This window comes from Mercurialis annua, linkage group LG7, assembly GCF_937616625.2.
Source record: "Mercurialis annua linkage group LG7, ddMerAnnu1.2, whole genome shotgun sequence".
NCBI classification, from domain to species: Eukaryota; Viridiplantae; Streptophyta; class Magnoliopsida; order Malpighiales; family Euphorbiaceae; genus Mercurialis; species Mercurialis annua.
Genome location: NC_065576.1, coordinates 46,815,474 through 46,832,361, shown reverse-complemented (window position 1 = coordinate 46,832,361; position 16,888 = coordinate 46,815,474). Strand labels below are relative to the sequence as shown.

The 16,888-nt window shown below is 29.9% G+C and overlaps 3 protein-coding genes across 3 annotated transcripts; 1 reads left to right on the top strand and 2 right to left on the bottom strand.

The window, feature by feature from the left end:
- Window positions 1-245: 245 nt before the first annotated feature.
- Window positions 246-6,101, bottom strand: LOC126657628 (serine carboxypeptidase-like 20). The gene is made up of 14 exons (XM_050352338.2): window positions 5,950-6,101; window positions 5,164-5,300; window positions 4,963-5,039; window positions 4,730-4,852; window positions 4,535-4,637; window positions 3,831-3,868; window positions 3,636-3,743; window positions 3,257-3,334; window positions 2,914-3,153; window positions 2,384-2,449; window positions 2,173-2,297; window positions 1,384-1,497; window positions 1,245-1,290; window positions 246-599 (listed from the first exon to the last, which is right to left on the bottom strand). The coding sequence occupies exons 1-14, from the start codon at window positions 6,087-6,089 to the stop codon at window positions 516-518; spliced, it is 1,479 nt and encodes a 492-aa protein (XP_050208295.1). The 5' UTR covers window positions 6,090-6,101; the 3' UTR covers window positions 246-515.
- A 779-nt stretch (window positions 6,102-6,880) lies between these two features.
- LOC126657626 (serine carboxypeptidase-like 20) lies at window positions 6,881-12,737 on the bottom strand. Its single transcript, XM_050352336.2, has 14 exons — window positions 12,448-12,737; window positions 11,547-11,698; window positions 10,850-10,926; window positions 10,635-10,757; window positions 10,109-10,211; window positions 9,982-10,019; window positions 9,767-9,868; window positions 9,588-9,668; window positions 8,616-8,858; window positions 7,984-8,049; window positions 7,753-7,874; window positions 7,547-7,663; window positions 7,405-7,450; window positions 6,881-7,131 (listed from the first exon to the last, which is right to left on the bottom strand). Exons 1-14 carry the CDS (start codon window positions 12,588-12,590, stop codon window positions 7,048-7,050), a joined length of 1,497 nt encoding a protein of 498 aa, XP_050208293.1. The 5' UTR covers window positions 12,591-12,737; the 3' UTR covers window positions 6,881-7,047.
- Window positions 12,738-13,991: 1,254 nt separating this feature from the next.
- LOC126657630 (uncharacterized) lies at window positions 13,992-16,840 on the top strand. The gene is made up of 5 exons (XM_050352341.2): window positions 13,992-14,175; window positions 14,715-14,941; window positions 15,063-15,143; window positions 15,556-15,903; window positions 16,657-16,840. Exons 1-5 carry the CDS (start codon window positions 14,040-14,042, stop codon window positions 16,756-16,758), a joined length of 894 nt encoding a protein of 297 aa, XP_050208298.1. The 5' UTR covers window positions 13,992-14,039; the 3' UTR covers window positions 16,759-16,840.
- The last annotated feature ends 48 nt before the right edge of the window (window positions 16,841-16,888 follow it).

Sequence of the window (16,888 nt, the reverse complement as noted above, 5' to 3'; positions counted from 1 at the left end):
TAAATTTTAAAATACACCAAATATGCTTATTTTGATTAAATTAAAGTCGAGCTTAAACTCGTGTCTGAGTAGCTTGAATAGTTCGATCTTGAACTTAAAAAATTTAAGCCATTCGAGTTCAAACTCGGTTCTACACGTTTACACTCCTAGTCGAAATTAATAAACTTAATCCAATTAATGCAATTGACAAGTTTATGAAATTACTTGGTAAAATATTAAATTTTAATGTTAAAAAGGAAGGAAAATGTATTAACTTAAATCATTATCACTCATTATTTAGTAATATTGGCTAGCAACAATCACAAATACAATTGTACGGATTTCGATGTATTTATGAAAGAATTCTTTTGTTTTTGGCATATCACTACATAAATTGGACCACTCTCCCACTTTTACAATTTGAAGCTCTTATTTTGGAAATATTGGATATATTTAGAAAGAAAAAAAGAACATGTTGCCATGTTGAATAAAGATCAATTATTTGAGGTTTGAATGGCTGATTCCTCGTTGATTATTTATATTGCTTCTCCATTCAACCATCGACTGAAAAAATCTAACGCCTCTCTCGGCTTATACTCCGGAACTGTATGGCCGGCGCCCTGCGTTACCGGTCAAAATTATTAATTTTTCTCTCTAAATTTGAAAAATTAATATTATTTTTAATATTTAGTTTTGTTAAATCTCCTTTTTAAAGAATGTTCAGTGATCTAATACGTAACTATAAAAAATAATGATTTAATTAGTTCAGGAAAAACCTCAATCTAATTATAAATAATTTAATAACGACTTAATCACTAAAAAAATTTAATTTTTAAATTTTTTATTTAGGACCAAACTTTTCAAAAACATTAATTTTGATATAAATTCGATAAATAAAGTTCAATTATAATCAAATATTCATTTGTTTTCTAAAAGAAGCCAATTTTTTGGAGTTTTTTTTTATAACTAAATCTTTTAATTGCGTCAATTTGTAGTCTAATTCTGATAAGTATATTTGATTGAAAAAAAAAAGGATTAAGTTTGGTTATAGATAAATTTTTTTTCATAAGATTTGAATTCTTAATAAATATAATCAATTGGCTACAATTAACTTTGAATAAATATAATCAATTGGCTACAATTAAAATGTATTTATCTAAATTAGGTTGAAAATAACATTTTTAAAAGATTAGGGGATAATTGAAAAAGTTAGATATTTTAAGTGATTAAACTTATACTAACAGAGAACAATAAGAGGTACTGGCCTTTATGGTTAGGAAGGTGAAATTATGATCATATCCTTGCAAGTACCTGCAGTAAGTAAGACAACTAATTAATTTTTACATAATTAAGCTTCATAATTATGTTTAGTTGAGGATTAAAAATTAAAATAAGTTAATTTACCCAGCAACTTGATCATTAGATAACCAACTCCTCCATTCATCAACAATCTTATATCCAAGTGATCTAGTCCATAGTTCACTCCCAGTAAATGGCACACACATATCATGATCTCCACTACAATCAAATTCATTTCATTTAATAATCAAAAGTTAAATACTTTTACTACTTGAAATAAATAGTATAAATGCTCTACAGACCCTTACAATACCAGGTCACGTGATCGATAGCGGAACTAAAATTTTACTTCAATAAGTTTTTTATTTTTAGTGTACGTTCGATATTCCAACAGTCCGAATTTAACCTTCATCTGATCCTAAATTTATTATAAGCCTTTTTTTTTAAAATGTCCGCCACTACACGTGACAGATGCTACTAAAATCAACGGATTATCGATGGCATTTTGAAAAATCCGACACTAAATGCATGTTATTGTGCGACGGATTTAACAACAAAATACTAACATATAAATAATTTATTATATACTTATGGATCACCAGTAAATTTGGTTGAAAAACAAGGTGCTAATTAATTTAGTACAAAAATTTACCAACGTTTAGTGATAGATCAATCGGTAAATATGGTATTCTTTATGCGCCAAAAAGTGTAAGGATGGTAATAAACGATGAAATTAAAAATTTGTCGGTAATCAGCGACAATGTAAAAATCTGTTGTCAATTAAATTGACGGATATGTCAAATTTTATTGAATTTAATTTATAAATTGCCAAATTGTTCTTAATTAATCGGTGTGAAATTTATTTAAAAGATCGACAAATTAAAGAAATAATACCTATATATAAGTGCTCGATATCCTTGGGTGGTTAGGTTTTGATGGTAAGGTATCATACTTCCAGAGCTGAACCGTGAATAGCTGATTCGACTCGAGCATAACTCCCATGAACCGGCTACCGATTTCTAATTAATCAAATCATTACATAACTTATTAATTGAGGCAAATTAAAAAATTCATCATGATGAAAGAGGTAAGGATTTTTTTTTACCGATTCAGCATGAATTGCTTTTCTCACGGATTCATCATTTAGCCATGCGGTTGCAACTTTGTCATTCTGCCGTCACAAAATAACTTTTTTCAGTACTAAGCAAAATCTTAATCAGAAAATTGCATTATGCTAATGACTTATAGCTCAAATGGTATAAATGTGAATAATTTATAATATTGTGGTGCAACTTTTCCGACAAGCACCCCCTTTCCCAATAATAATAATAATATAAAAGAAATTACAAGAAGCAATTAAGATTTGAGTCCCCCTCCCAATTATGGTTATTTGTCCGTTAGGTACCAAATTTTTGCCCGAAATACCGAGAAAATAATTTTCATTTTTAGCAATTTTCTTCGGACAAATCTAGGTCGATGTATATTGAGATGTAGCAGAAGATAATTATATAAATATCTTTATATGGAAATGTCACTAAATATGAACTTCTGCAAATTTATCAAGTAACATCGTATGAAATATAAATTAAATTTACGGTAATATTTTGATACGAGTTAAAATTTCCGTGAACTTACAAAGCACATGACACTGCCTTGTCCAGCAACTTCATGCCACAATGTACGGGGACTAAGCTTCCCGCGAAGCGGCCAAGCTCGGCCAAACATTCGCTTTCGGACCTTGCGAGGTTTCTCAGTTACTCCGAGTTGCTGAAAACTCGTAGGCAATTTGGTTGTGTTTCGTTTCCCATCTCGATACACACTCGGGTCATGGTAGCAAGGTTCCAGGATATCATATATGTTTAGACCATCAATTGCCTTATTAAAAAGTACAAAGGAATCAATTTCTTTGATAATTAAGAAACTAATATATAATAGAAAATCATCAACTTGTATCTGAAAATTGTGTTAAATCAAGAACCTCAAAAACTTTGTCGATGCTTGTAGGGCAATTGTCTTTAGGATTAGTGTGATTTCCATAGCAAGCAGCTTCAACGTCCTTCATAAATTAATTATCATATTAAAAATTACCTTAAAATTAATAAATTAGTAAAAAAGGGCACATATTTGGGTGATTTCTAAAAGGGAAAATAAATTAATGTACCCAGAATTACGATTAAATTGATAAGTTTATCCTAAATAAAATATTTTATTCCCTCAATCTCATTTTAACTATATAAAATCTTAATGCATATTACGTAAGAGAATACATTAAATATAGTATAATTATATTTTTATTTATCGTGTTTATCTAAGTGATCTATCAATTTAGAACGGAGCGAGTAATTAATTATACGTACCTTGTAGATATCATTAGATATGAGTCCCATTCCATGTGCAAAGGGAACAAGGGAATTTAAAGTGTTATCAAAATCAGAATCCGTCACTCCATTGCCTACCAAGTAACCCTACATCAACACAACTAAAACTGGTTAAATACCTTAATTAGATAATTAAGTTTCAATTATTTTTCCTTGCAAAAATTATATATCTACCTTGAGGTTAATTCTTGGTTGTATTCCACTCTTTATTCCTACACCAAGGGGTTAGTTTAAGATCAACATATATGGTTCACTATAATATTCAAAACTATATATGGTGCATTTATTATAGATATAATAAATTAAAAATAATTGACCATTTGCTTAAATAATTGCATAATTTGTGTCAATTAAATCCAACTAGCATAGAAAAAAGACGAAGAGTTAATTGTTAAAAACAAATTATATTTTAGTTCCTTAACACGTTTTTATTATAAATTAGTTCATAATTGGAGAAAGAAATTAAGAAAAAAGAAATTATATGTTTACATTTATCAATTTCTATTACTTTTTTGTTATAATAAAATAAAAATATTTTAATTCTTAGCTTAATTTTATAGTGAATTAGTACATAATCGTAGAGAAAATGATAAACAATTAAGAATTTATCTATCTAATTTTACAAATAAATATTATTAGTGCATTTCTTTTATTAGTTAAAAAAAATTAATGAAATTTTTCTCCAAATATGGACTAATTTGTCATAATAATAACTTAAACATTTAATTGTATCTTTTTCTTATCAATTAGACCCTTCATCTTTATTATTTATTTTTTAAATATAATAAATTGAAAATATGAAATTGATGAATCAAACTATTAATCAACATAGATATTATCAATTTAAATGTATAATTCATTTTGCCTATATTATATACCTTTGACTACTTTAATAGCAAGAGTCGGAACATAAATTCCAGCATAAGACTCCCCCGAGATATAAAATGGGTTGTTTAAGAACTCCGGATACAATTCAAACCACTGTAACAATTATAAATAATTAATTAGTACGTAATTGAAATTAAATTTTCTTCTATTTAGGTTAATTAATTATTTATAGAGTAAATTGTTACCTTAAGAAGGAATGTATGAGTGTCAGCAGCAGTTTGCCAGTCATCAGTTATATAATTACTTTGATTATTAGAATAGGACATACCAACTCCACAAGGAGAATCTAAATATAAAATATTTGAAACCTGGACGTACCAAATATAATATATGATCAATGAAATTAATATATAATCCTCAAAAAAATTGTAACATTAATTCTCTAATTAAAATAACTAAACTATGATATATAATTGACCTTGGACCAACTGTATGGATTGACATGTAAAGTCGGCAAGCTTCCTTCAGGCTGGCCTTCTTCATAATCGAATGGCCCTGCATAAATATTTTTTATGGATTCAAAAGTACAATTCCAATAAAAATGTGGTCAGAAATGTAAATAAATGAAAGAAAAAGTAGTTGAATTGATATTTTGAGAAAGTGTAGGAATCAATATTACCATGTTCATACACAAATCCATCAAAACTAGAGCAACCAGGTCCTCCATTCAGCCATAAAACCACAGGATCTTCCGATTGATTTCTTTCGGATACAATGAAATAGTAAAATAGATTCTTCTCATCGAAGCTCACGTACCTATACACATGGAATTTACGAATTAAATTTATTTTGATATTTTTTTATTATTTCAGGAAATTTTTACGGAGTACAAACTCATTTTCTCATACAAAATTACTTGTAATTTTAACACCAAAAAATAATAAAGAAAGAAAAATTAAATATACCACTACTAGAAAACAAACTTTTCCGAACAGATTTTTCCGTCAGTAATGCCCACGTATCCGTTGAGAAAGTGCTTCACCGATGGATTATCAACAAAAAAAAATTTGTCGGCAATTAGTGACCGGCATAATTTACCAACATTCCTTTTTCGTCGATAATTCATCATTAATATTCGCTTACGATCAATCGATTGCAAGCCATTGCCGATTGCCGGTGTCAAATCCGTCAGCATTATCTATCGGCAATCGGATTGGTAAAATAAATAATTACAGTCAGAATATCTGTCACACTAAAATCAGTGTCACGTTCACACCATATTTTTTGGTGGAATTTGGCGACAACCCATTTTTTTCATTGGTAAATCTGTCGGGAATGTAAATGAAACATTCTGACTAGCTAATTACGTCGTTGTTCGTTGAATTTATCAACCGATCAAAGGTCGATGAAAAAAATACTTTCTTGCAGTCTAAAATATAGAGATGAAAGTGTAAAATTAACTTACCCTCCATAGTGGTTTGAAGGGAAAGTTCCATTAAAACCGGGTAATTGTGTAATGAGAGCATCTTTTGGAGCAGATTCAATGCTCAAAATCAAGAAACCTGCAATAATTGCCCAAATAAATTGTAGCTCATTCTTTGCCATTGCCAAATTTGTTTGATTTTGAGCTATTTTTTGATATAATTGTTTAGCATATAGTTATATATCATAGGTTAGGTCGGCAATTTCTATAAACATGTGAATATGTAAATATAAATGATGAGATTTTTCGATAAGTTTAGACAAATAATGATGAAGATATTACGTTAATTAAGATTAGAGTTTTTCTTTTTGTTTTCTGATCAAACAATCTGATATTTCTAGGCGGCAAAAAATTATACAGCTTGCTATTTATAAATTAACTATAATTTCATGTTCACAACAAAGAATTAAGGACTTGACAAAAATATATAAAAGGATAAAGGGCCATCGCAGTCCATGACCTTGTTCGTCAGGACAAAACTCATATTTAGCCATTTTAATCAATTAGAAACAATTTGTTTTATTTAAAATTAATTATGGACAATACTCTTTATTTGAGGGTCAATTAACTTTTTAAAATGATCATCGCGTTCATTTTATACAATTTGAGGATAAATTAATTTAAAAATAGAAATTATTATCATTAATTGATTAAAATGACTAAGTATGAGTTAATTAACCGCAACACACAAATTTGAACATCGTGATAATACTTGCACAAATGTCAATTACCGATTGATGTAAATTATTTATATAAACGATATTTATAGAATTAAGCTTTTCAATTTTGTATCTCAATACTTTGCTAATAATACAAATTTAAATATAGCGTCACTAATTAATACATTGAAAAGAATAAAAAAAATCAGTTGCAATTGTTATCCTACTAATTGCACCAAAGTGCAGTGTAGAAATTAATGATAATTAATGATTTTTTGATTTCTTAACAACTTCTACAATTGGTCTAAATAATTAATTTCAACAAGACTCAATTGTTTTATTCCTTTTTTTTATTTTGATCAAGTGAATTAATTAGAATCATCTAAAAAAAATTTATAAAGCTTCACTAATTATAAGTTAATCAAATGCGTTTTCCTTCCAACCATCGCTTAACAAAGTCAAATGCCTCCCTCGGTTTGTACTCCGGTACGGTGTGCCCAGCTCCCTGCACAAGTTTCACATCCAACACATAGTAAGTAAATACTACGTTGCACCGAAACTTCTCGAGTCTTAAGTAAGGGTCAGCGAACGGTCCAATCGGGTTTTCTCAAGTTTTATGTAGGAGTGAGCAAACAGTCCGTTCGTTAAAAACCGATCAATTTACCTTTTTACCAAACTGACTGAATTAGTCGACTAATTTAGTTAAGCCAATAAAAATATAGTAATGAATAATTATTAAAAAAATGAAATAGTCGGTTAATTTGGTTAATTCAGAGACCTTAATTGTCAGGAAAGTGAGATTGTTTGCATATCCTTGAAGAAACCTGGAAAATTAAACATAGATAGAACTCAGATCATTAAGTCTGAATGGAGAAATTAAATGGTAATTAAAAAAGAAATTAGTGAAGCTAATTACATACCCAGCAACTTGTCCAGTGGATGACATCCAAGGCCTCCATTCATCAACAATCTTATTATTAATAGATCTTGTCCATGCTTCAGTTCCAGTAAACGGCACACACATGTCATGATCCCCGCTGCGCATTCCGAAAAATAAATTAAATTTTTTGATTGGTCGATTAATAAATATTCGATTGCGGAAATATATTAAAAATAATAAATTTACCTATATATGAGGGCTCTATAGCCTTCAGAAGTTAGTTTCTTGTGGTACATGAGCGCACTTCCAGCATCATGCCAGTATTCCAATCTATTTGTGCATAACTCCCAAGCCCCTATATAAATTTGCTATATATGTATTTGTTCATCATAAATTGACAATAAAGAAAATTATCAGTATATTATAATGTTAATAAGATTTAATATATAGTTATAAGAATTTCATCAAGGGGCTTACCGGGGCAGCATGAATTGCTCTTCTCACATGTGCATTGTTTAGCCATGCACTTGCAACTTCATCACTCTGTCCATAAAACAAGACTATGAGAATTCTAAGCCAATTGGTTAAGTAATATAGAAAAGAAAAATGATGGAGATTATAATTTCTGGTCAAATAAATTCAATTTTTCTTATTATTTAATCTCGATTTAGATTATTTGGATCTATCTGATATGATTTTAAAAAGTTATGAACTTATTTGACCTTCATTGTTTGAATTGAATTATTTGCAATACAGATTTATGAATGAGATGAGCCTTTTCCCGTGGAAGAAGAAGCGAAATGTTCAAAAAATCGCAGTAACTAAATTATAAATACTTAGATTGTTATTGTTTTATCTGCTACGTTTTAGTAACTCAACTTTTATTTTCCCAAAAGATGAGCTTATTATCACAATTTTGGTTAATAATTGCTTATTTGACCGCATAAGCGATAATTTTCCTGAATTACTGCATAACCTTTCGTTGCTAATAACATAAAATTGGATTATCAAAATGTAAATGATGAAACGATGATAACCTTAGTGTAAATAGCCTATAGTTTAATAACCGCAAAAAAGTTTACCCGAAAAGTGAAAGATAAGGAACTTACTACACAAGGTGGGGTTGAGGTTTTCGCGTCGCTTAAAACTTGGGGCCAGGATAGAACAAGTCCTTCTAAGACGGGAGCCATGAAGGGCCAAGCACGCCCGAAAAGCCTTGTCCTGACAGGAAGAGTCCTTGTCTGCATCCCTAATTCCTTGAAAGTATCTGGAACCATACTTTGCGCTCCGAAAGAAGCTTTATTATGATAGCATGGCTCTAGAATGTCATACAGATTTACCTTATCAATTGCCTGTTTTTAACATTCATCATCACCACCATCCAACCAATAATTAGAACACAATTCAGTAGATTAGTTATCACGACTACGAAAGAATGTCAATTTTTGACGAGAATCGCCGTCACAGAGTTTCTATGACATAAATTGCCGTCACAAAATTTTATGACAGCGGTTTCCATCGCAAATTCTAAAACATTCATCATAGATTGAATTAATTTTTTTTTTTATGGCTACTGTACTACAAAAGTTTTAGATATATCATTTTTTATATTTTGATAATTGGATCTCAATTTCTCCAACAACAAGAGGATAGTTACTATAGCAACTTCAGCCAACAATACTTATGTAGCAACGGAAAACTATTATCACATGAGCAATTTTTGGCTTTTTCCATTACTACAAAAGCAATTGTTGGCCGGAATTGCTACAATAACCTCCCGGTGTTGAAAAACTGAAGTTCGGTTATCAAAATATCGCAAATTTGTCAAATTCTTCACAATTTTAACCCTCATAAATTCTTCACAATTCTTGTCAAATTTGTTAAAGAATTTCCATTACAAATACCTATCACAACCTAACTGTTTTTTTTTATATAATTAGGGAGGGGAGCACTTGTGCAAGTATTTGAACTAACGATCTAGCAGTTTGATGTCCAGCGCTTATACCATTTGAGCTATAGCTCATTGGTCAACCTAACTGTTTTTATTTTATAGTTTTTTTCGCGATGAAGAATAAACTTACTCTAAAAACTCTGTCAAGTGCAGAAACACATTTCGGAACTTCTGAATCAAAGTAACTTCCATTACAAGAATCTACAGCTCTCTGCAACAACATTTTCACATTTGAATTGCATAAATACATTTCAAAATCAAGAAATCAAGAAAATTAATATTCCTATAGAAATGTGAAATTATATGTACCTGATGAATTTCATCTGAAATAAGGCCCATACCGTGAGCGAACGGAACAAGAGCATTTCCATCATAGCTATTGTCTGTAATTGGATTTCCTAACAAGTAACCCTAAATACATACAAAAAAATTGTTCACTTTATAAAAATATCTACTGAACATCTAAAAATATCAACAATTGTATTTTTTTCTAAGCTAAATCACTGCAATTTTGTTTTACATACCTTAAAATTAATGACAGGTTTGATACCGGCTTTAATTCCTGAAGAACAGTAATAAGCATATATAAATTAAGATAACTTGTTCAATTTCAGGATTTTTTTAAAGGATGAATGACGTTATTATATATACCTTTTACGATATTGCTAGCAAGAGTTGGCACATATACTCCGGCGTATGACTCGCCCGCGAGGTAAAATGGATTCGAAACAAATTCTGGAAATTTTTTCAACCACTGAAGACAGCAAAAATATATGTGTAAAAATGTGAGTTTAGCTCATATTAATGGTTGAATCATAATTCAACAAAGGTTCATTTTGCGCCAAAATTTATCATAAAAGATCGAATAAGGCTAAACTCGTGGCTTTAAAAAAAATACCTTATAATTTAACATTTTAATTGGTTTTACCCCTCATGTATATGATGTGGTTAAAAATGATTTGAGCATTATATACAAATAAGAGCTAAGGTGACGAAAATTTATTGAACAATTAATTAGAGATGAGGGGATAAAACGAACTAAAATATTTATTTCTAAAATTAAAAATTAAAAACAATTCCTATCGCTATATATAACTCAAATTCATTTTAAAATTAAAATTTAATTAATATGCAACGGTATCATCAGACAGGACCGAACCCAACCGAACAAGGATACCTGTTGAATAAAGATGTGTGTATCCTTAGCAGTTTGAAAATCTCCAGTTTTATACAAGCTAGTATTGTGTGCGAAAGACAAACCAACTCCAGCAGGCGAATCAAGATATATTACATTGGCAACCTGATACGTGATTAAACGACATCATATTAACATAATGTACCATAAAAATACTCTGTTAGCTAAAAAATAGATTTTATTTATAAATTATTAACCTTGGACCAGCTGTATGGATTGGGATGCAACTTAGGCAATTCCCCTGAAACTTTTGGAGCTTCAAAATTGAATGGCCCTATGCAATTTCAATAACAATGTTTTTTGTAAGCTATGTAGCACTAAAACAGAAACGCCAAAATAAAATACAAAAAATCATATAATTTTGGTCGAAAAAAATTATATATATACTATTTTTACCATTTTAATAGTTTTAAAAAAATTGGTAGTATGCTTCGTTAATATTGCAAATTAAGATAATTATATATAAAATGTGTTTGATCTTACGTGAATAGCTTACGTGTATTTACTTGATTAGCCCAATCAAACAAGAAAAAAATTATAACTTTAATTAAATTGAGAATTGGATATGATTATCATAATTCGTTAAATTGATGGATCAAAACGTCCATTTTTTTTTAAATATTATATATGTTATAAGGAACAAAGTTATAGATGTCATTTTATTTATATTTTATATTTTGAAAAGTTTTTAGAAATGAAAATAAATTTTTAAAACGTAAAACTCGAGAGGTTTCCGTGCAACGATGATCATAAGTGGAGCCATAAATGACATTAAAATGCTAAAAAGAGATAAAAGGTGTTAAAAGTGACAAAAGAGAGACAAGTTGAGGAGGGTATAAATGCAAAAAAAAGACTAGACAATGATGAAATTAAAGAAAATGAAAAGGAGAGTACCATGTTCGTAAATGAAACCATCCATGCTGGAGCAACCAGGTCCACCATTTAGCCATAAAATCAATGGATCCTTAACTGGGTCTCTTTCTGATTCAACAAAATAGTAGAAAAGATTTTTTCTTTCCCCTAATTCTAAACCCAATTTTATATACCTGAAAATTTAAATTTGATCATGACTAAGTAAGATATAATCATTATAATGCCAACTTTAGATAATTTGCATAGAGAGCCCCTCGTCTTTTTTTCGTTTCCGCTATAATCCTTTATTTTTATTTTACTTGACTAGATATTATATCGTTAGTTTGACCCTATTTTCGTCAATTTTAGACGACGTGGTGATGAGCTAGATATTAATATCAAATTACATAATAAAATCATGTAGCGCCACATTAGCTCCATATCGGTTGTGACATCAATACCAATTTATTTAGCGTTATGTGGTCTTAATATGCAATAATGACACTATATGAATTTTAAAAATAACTTCATTATTCATATAGGGGGAAAGGTATGGATTTTGTTGTTGAACGATAGATTTTCTACATTTCGATTACTATCATTTTATTTTTATATTTTAATAATTCAACTTCTATTTCATCAACAACATAATGTTATTCAATGAATTATTATCTATATAACCGACGAAAAATTCTATGACAATTATCGGCAGGTTACGGTAGTAATTTCTCGATCTTGAAAAATAAAATTTGAGTTATCGTTAAAAATGTGAAATAATGATAGGCGAAGTATAAGAAAATTTACTTATCGATAACCGCAACAATTTATATAAGCGTTCACTTCATTGTCATTTCGTATACGATTAACGGAAAATGGAGACAAACCAACGACATGAATTTTATTATTGTATATTAGGAAAAGGAGAAGAAACAGAAAAATGTACCCTGAATAATGCTTGGAGGGCAAGATGCCAGTAAAGCCAGGAAGGTGAGTAACCAAAGCAGGCAAATAAGCCCCCTGAATTTGTACAATCATACAAATCGACACCCAAAGAAATAAAAATGTCGCCATTGCCATCATACTCATGGAGACACAAATGAAAAACTCTCAATCTCTCTCTCTAAATATCAAAACAAAATGAGATGAGAGACTGAGATTTATAATAGAAGAAAAGAAAAAGAAGGGATAAGAACTAAATTTTTTCACAAAACTCAGAAATAAATCATTTGTATCATTTTGAATATGATGTTGCAATGATTCAATTCATAAATCTATATATAATGTATAATATATAGTTGGCAAAATCAAAATGTTTGGCTGTCACTTTCTTATTTAGGAGGGTCTAGTTTACTGCATTTGTTACCATATTTAACCCACCTAGAGGTTTCATTTTGTATTTTCTTACAGTTTACAGTCAATAACAAGGCTTGACCAGGCCAAATCCAGCAATTTACTGTTTTTACTTTGAGATCTATTAATTATTTTAAGATAATTGAAAAGGACTAAAATAGTGATGTTTTTTTTTTGATAATTGACTAAAATAGTGGTTTATTATATTAATTAGGAAGTGACTATTAGTATACATTTACAACAATAGTAATTAACTATCTTAATTAATGATTGTAAAAAAAAAATCTTAATTAATGGGTATTTATCAACAATAGTAGTAATTATCTTAATTTATGGGTATTTTATTAATTTTGAAGTGACTATTATATATTACGAATTTACAACAGTAGTAATTTAGTATCTTAATTAATAGTAATTAGGATTTGAACACCTGAACTATTGTGCTAATTTTGGATAAGGAAGAAAAACATAATTCGACTATTATTAACTGTTCACTTGGTTCATAATTTGGGTCAGCAAAATATACAACCAACTAAACCAATCACTTTTGGTCGGTTTGATTCATTATAAAATATAGGTTTGATCAATTTGTTGAGATTTAAACATGTTGGTTATTCAGTTTTTGGTTCGGTTTGACATTTCGATTATTCAAATTAACTGAACCGACGTAATAAAGTAAAAATTTGATTTTTTTTCTTATTTTTTAACTTCCTTGTATTTTTTTTTTCGGTTTAACTGAACCAGCCTATTTTGTCTGATTCGTTGTTGAATTCTTTTAATTTTTCGGCAGCTCGGTTTCAGTTATAATTTCATATTCGATCGATTTGTTTGAATATTCAATTGATCGGCTAACTCAGTTTTAATTCCGGTTTAATTTTAACCGAACCAACCGAATACTCACAATTAGTCGTAGGAATAAGTTTCAACAGCACCCTAATAATTACTCGATTTCAGTAAAAGAACAAAGAACAGAACTAACCAATCAAATTTTCAAGAGTTGAAAAATATAAAATTAATTTCTAGAAATATTTATTTTACCAAAATATGATTAAAAGGTAGACAAATATGCCACATTACCTTATCCAAAATTTAAACAAAAAAATACAAAATAGAAAGGAAAAAAGAAGGACCTCTAAAAATAATTGAAACAAAGACCACATGCTTTAGCAAACACAATGGGAAGAGATGAATTCCTCTGCTCTGGCAATCTCCTCTGCTTCACTTCCACTTTCCGGTCACCGGAAAAACCTCCACGGCAAATGGATTTTCACCAGCTCCAAGCCGTCCATTAGCTCCGCTAGCCTTCCTTTTTTAATGAGAGGTTTGGTGATGTTACTTTTTTACTGAACTGCTCATTATAATAAGTGTACTCTATCATGTTGCATGGAAATTTATCGTGTATTAAGTTTAGGCGTTTCGGTATATTTCATTTTCGTTATCGAAAATGTTTTCTGATGCCCGAAGCATGCACTATTTATTGAGATATTTGCATATAAAATCATAACTTTTTATGCTGAATTGCAATTTTATTGCGACTTTTAAAAAATTGTAACTTATTCGTAATTTTTATTTAAAATTAATTAGCGTTTTGAAACCAAGTGTATTTGTGCTGATGTGGCAATCAGACTTGGAGGCAGCACAAGGCAGAGATTTTCAGAAATTTGTAAAAAATAATTTTGAATGACATTGTCAAGACAAGTAATAAAGATCAAAATAGAATTGCAATCAGTATAAAAATTATCATTTTGTCATTTCTGTTTAAACCTTTCATATTTCAATGTTTCCATTTCGTGCAACATATTTGTGCTTTGTAATTACTTGTGCCTAAGATAATTTCAAACTGCTACTTGATGCCTGCAGTTACAAATGATCCAAATCGGACAGAACTATCTTCCGATGCTGCCACCGAAAAATCAGAAGCCGATAAGATCGTTGACGCGATGGATTTCGGTGAGCTGTGCAATGAATTTGTGTGTATTAGCAGCCCTATGGTGGAGGCTACAGCCAGACAACTTGCTCGTGATATACTAGAGCTACGCGAAGGCAATCGTGCGCTCGGAACTTTTGCAGCTTCTGTCAAATACAAGGTATTTGCTTCTTCCTGATTATTTTTCATGGCAGGATCTGAAAATGTAGAATCAGAAAGCACTTTTTCGTATTCTGTTTGCTTGTAGTGAACCGGAAATTGTATTTTCTTAGTAATTGCAGGATCCTGTCCGAAGTTTTAGTGGTCGTGAGAAATATAAGAGACCCTTGTGGGTGACTGGTGCCCTTGACAATCCTTCTGTGGTGAGACTCTACATTTTCTGATTTTGTGGTGATTTTTTAGGAAAGGGTCATTCCGGACTTTGAAATTGTACGGCAGGTTCGTATAAGTTATATTCGATCTATTTTGATAACGTAATCATACTCATTGTTGTATTTTCAGTATGCGTGAAGTTAAATGTGTTCATATCTTATTTCAAAATTCGAACATGTATGTGTTTAATATCTATACAGTTGCTTTTCATGCGCTCTGAAAATACAGAAGTGGGATGGTTGAACTTACTTTAGAGAGGTATAGATTAACATGTCAAAATATGTCAAATTTTACTTATATGAACTCGACTTACAAATTCAAGAACCGGATAACCCTCTGCTCGATTTCTTAACATCAGAATAGTATTTATTCCTCGTAATGTCTATCGTTTTGTCCTTGCAGACTGTGCAAGAAATGGTGATGCTGTCAACTAGCGAGTTGAGTATAAAGTGGACAATAAAAGGGAAGGCCAAATCTATTCTTAATGGTGTAGGAGATTTGATAATTAAAGTGAATTCGCAGTTTACTCTGAATCAAATCAGTGGCCAAGTGATCGAGCATGAAGAGTCTTGGGATTTATCTGCTTCATCACCTACAGCTCAGGCATTTTTCTGGACATCTCGTCGTCTGTTTGCTACAGTTGAAGCCGGAAAAGATTTTTCCGACTTCGTCAAGAACTTGGCAACCCGTCTTCCGACGGAGAAGGAGAACTTGGAGATTTTTCCTGACCCTACTGGTGATCCAACAAAGGTGAGATTTCTTTTCTTTGGGTAATGCAGAGATTAGATTAGTGTCTGAACTTTTATAAATCTACTATTTTAATATATATAGATTTTTATTCTCTTAAATTAGTGTTTTAACTAGTTAAAAATGAATAGAGGAGCGCGATCTGAACTTCGTCGGGATTAATTAACTCACACTTAGGATTGTTAATCAATTAGGAACAATACTTTCTAATTTTAAGTCAATTAACCCCAAATTTGATCATCAAGGCCCGTGAACGTGATCATTTTGTACTTAATCGATTTAAAATTAGAGAGTATCTTATCAAATTGATTAAATTGCTAAACATGAGTTAATTGTTGCAGATGCACAACTTAAAAAACCGCAGTGATCCTTTGATCTTTTAAAAATATATCAATTATTTAAATAAATATTTTAGTCATTTTTCAATCATTGGACTATAAAGTATAAATTAAGAATGCTAAATCTAAATTTAAAATTTACTCATATAACTTATCATTTTGATTCTATGTAGGCAAGTGTATCATTTGCACATAATATAACTATTAGTTTTTTTGCTAATATAATTATTATACCTAAGAAAATCTAGCGCTTATTTTTACATTTTTAACCATACCGAAAAACGGTTAAAAGAGCTTCTTTGATATATTTTTAAAAAATTAATATAAAAAGGTAAAAGTTCAGACACTGAAATAATAAATTTTAACACAACTAATATAACTTTTACTTACTAATGTGTTAAATTTGCTTTATGCACAGTTCTTTCAAAGAGATGACAGTTTCCAGAGGGATGCCTACCAGATTTTAATATTTCTTGCAGTCATCTATTTTATTGTACAGTTCTTGAAGACAACTTTGTAATTTTGTATTACAACAACAACAAACAAAAACTAGTGTGATCAAAATAAAATCTGAACAAATATCAAAATGTTTATTTTATTTATTTTTATTTTATTCAAAAAATAAAGCACATACATGTGAAAAAATAAAA

Bases quoted from the DNA above. Each gene is read 5' to 3' on its own strand.
- LOC126657628 (XM_050352338.2), bottom strand. From the start codon at position 6,089: ATGGCAAAGAATGAGCTACAATTTATTTGGGCAATTATTGCAGGTTTC. The intron at 2,450-2,913 runs GTAAGTTCACGG...TTGTGACGGCAG, and splicing joins AAGGCAGTGTCATGTGCTTT to AATGACAAAGTTGCAACCGC. The intron at 1,291-1,383 runs GTAAATTAACTT...TACTTACTGCAG, and splicing joins TCTAATGATCAAGTTGCTGG to GTACTTGCAAGGATATGATC.
- LOC126657626 (XM_050352336.2), bottom strand. From the start codon at position 12,590: ATGAGTATGATGGCAATGGCGACATTTTTATTTCTTTGGGTGTCGATT. The intron at 7,664-7,752 runs GTAAATTTATTA...CGGAATGCGCAG, and splicing joins TATAGAGCCCTCATATATAG to CGGGGATCATGACATGTGTG. The intron at 7,451-7,546 runs GTATGTAATTAG...TTAATTTTCCAG, and splicing joins TCCACTGGACAAGTTGCTGG to GTTTCTTCAAGGATATGCAA.
- LOC126657630 (XM_050352341.2), top strand. From the start codon at position 14,040: ATGAATTCCTCTGCTCTGGCAATCTCCTCTGCTTCACTTCCACTTTCC. The intron at 14,942-15,062 runs GTATTTGCTTCT...TAGTAATTGCAG, and splicing joins CAGCTTCTGTCAAATACAAG to GATCCTGTCCGAAGTTTTAG. The intron at 15,904-16,656 runs GTGAGATTTCTT...CTTTATGCACAG, and splicing joins CTACTGGTGATCCAACAAAG to TTCTTTCAAAGAGATGACAG.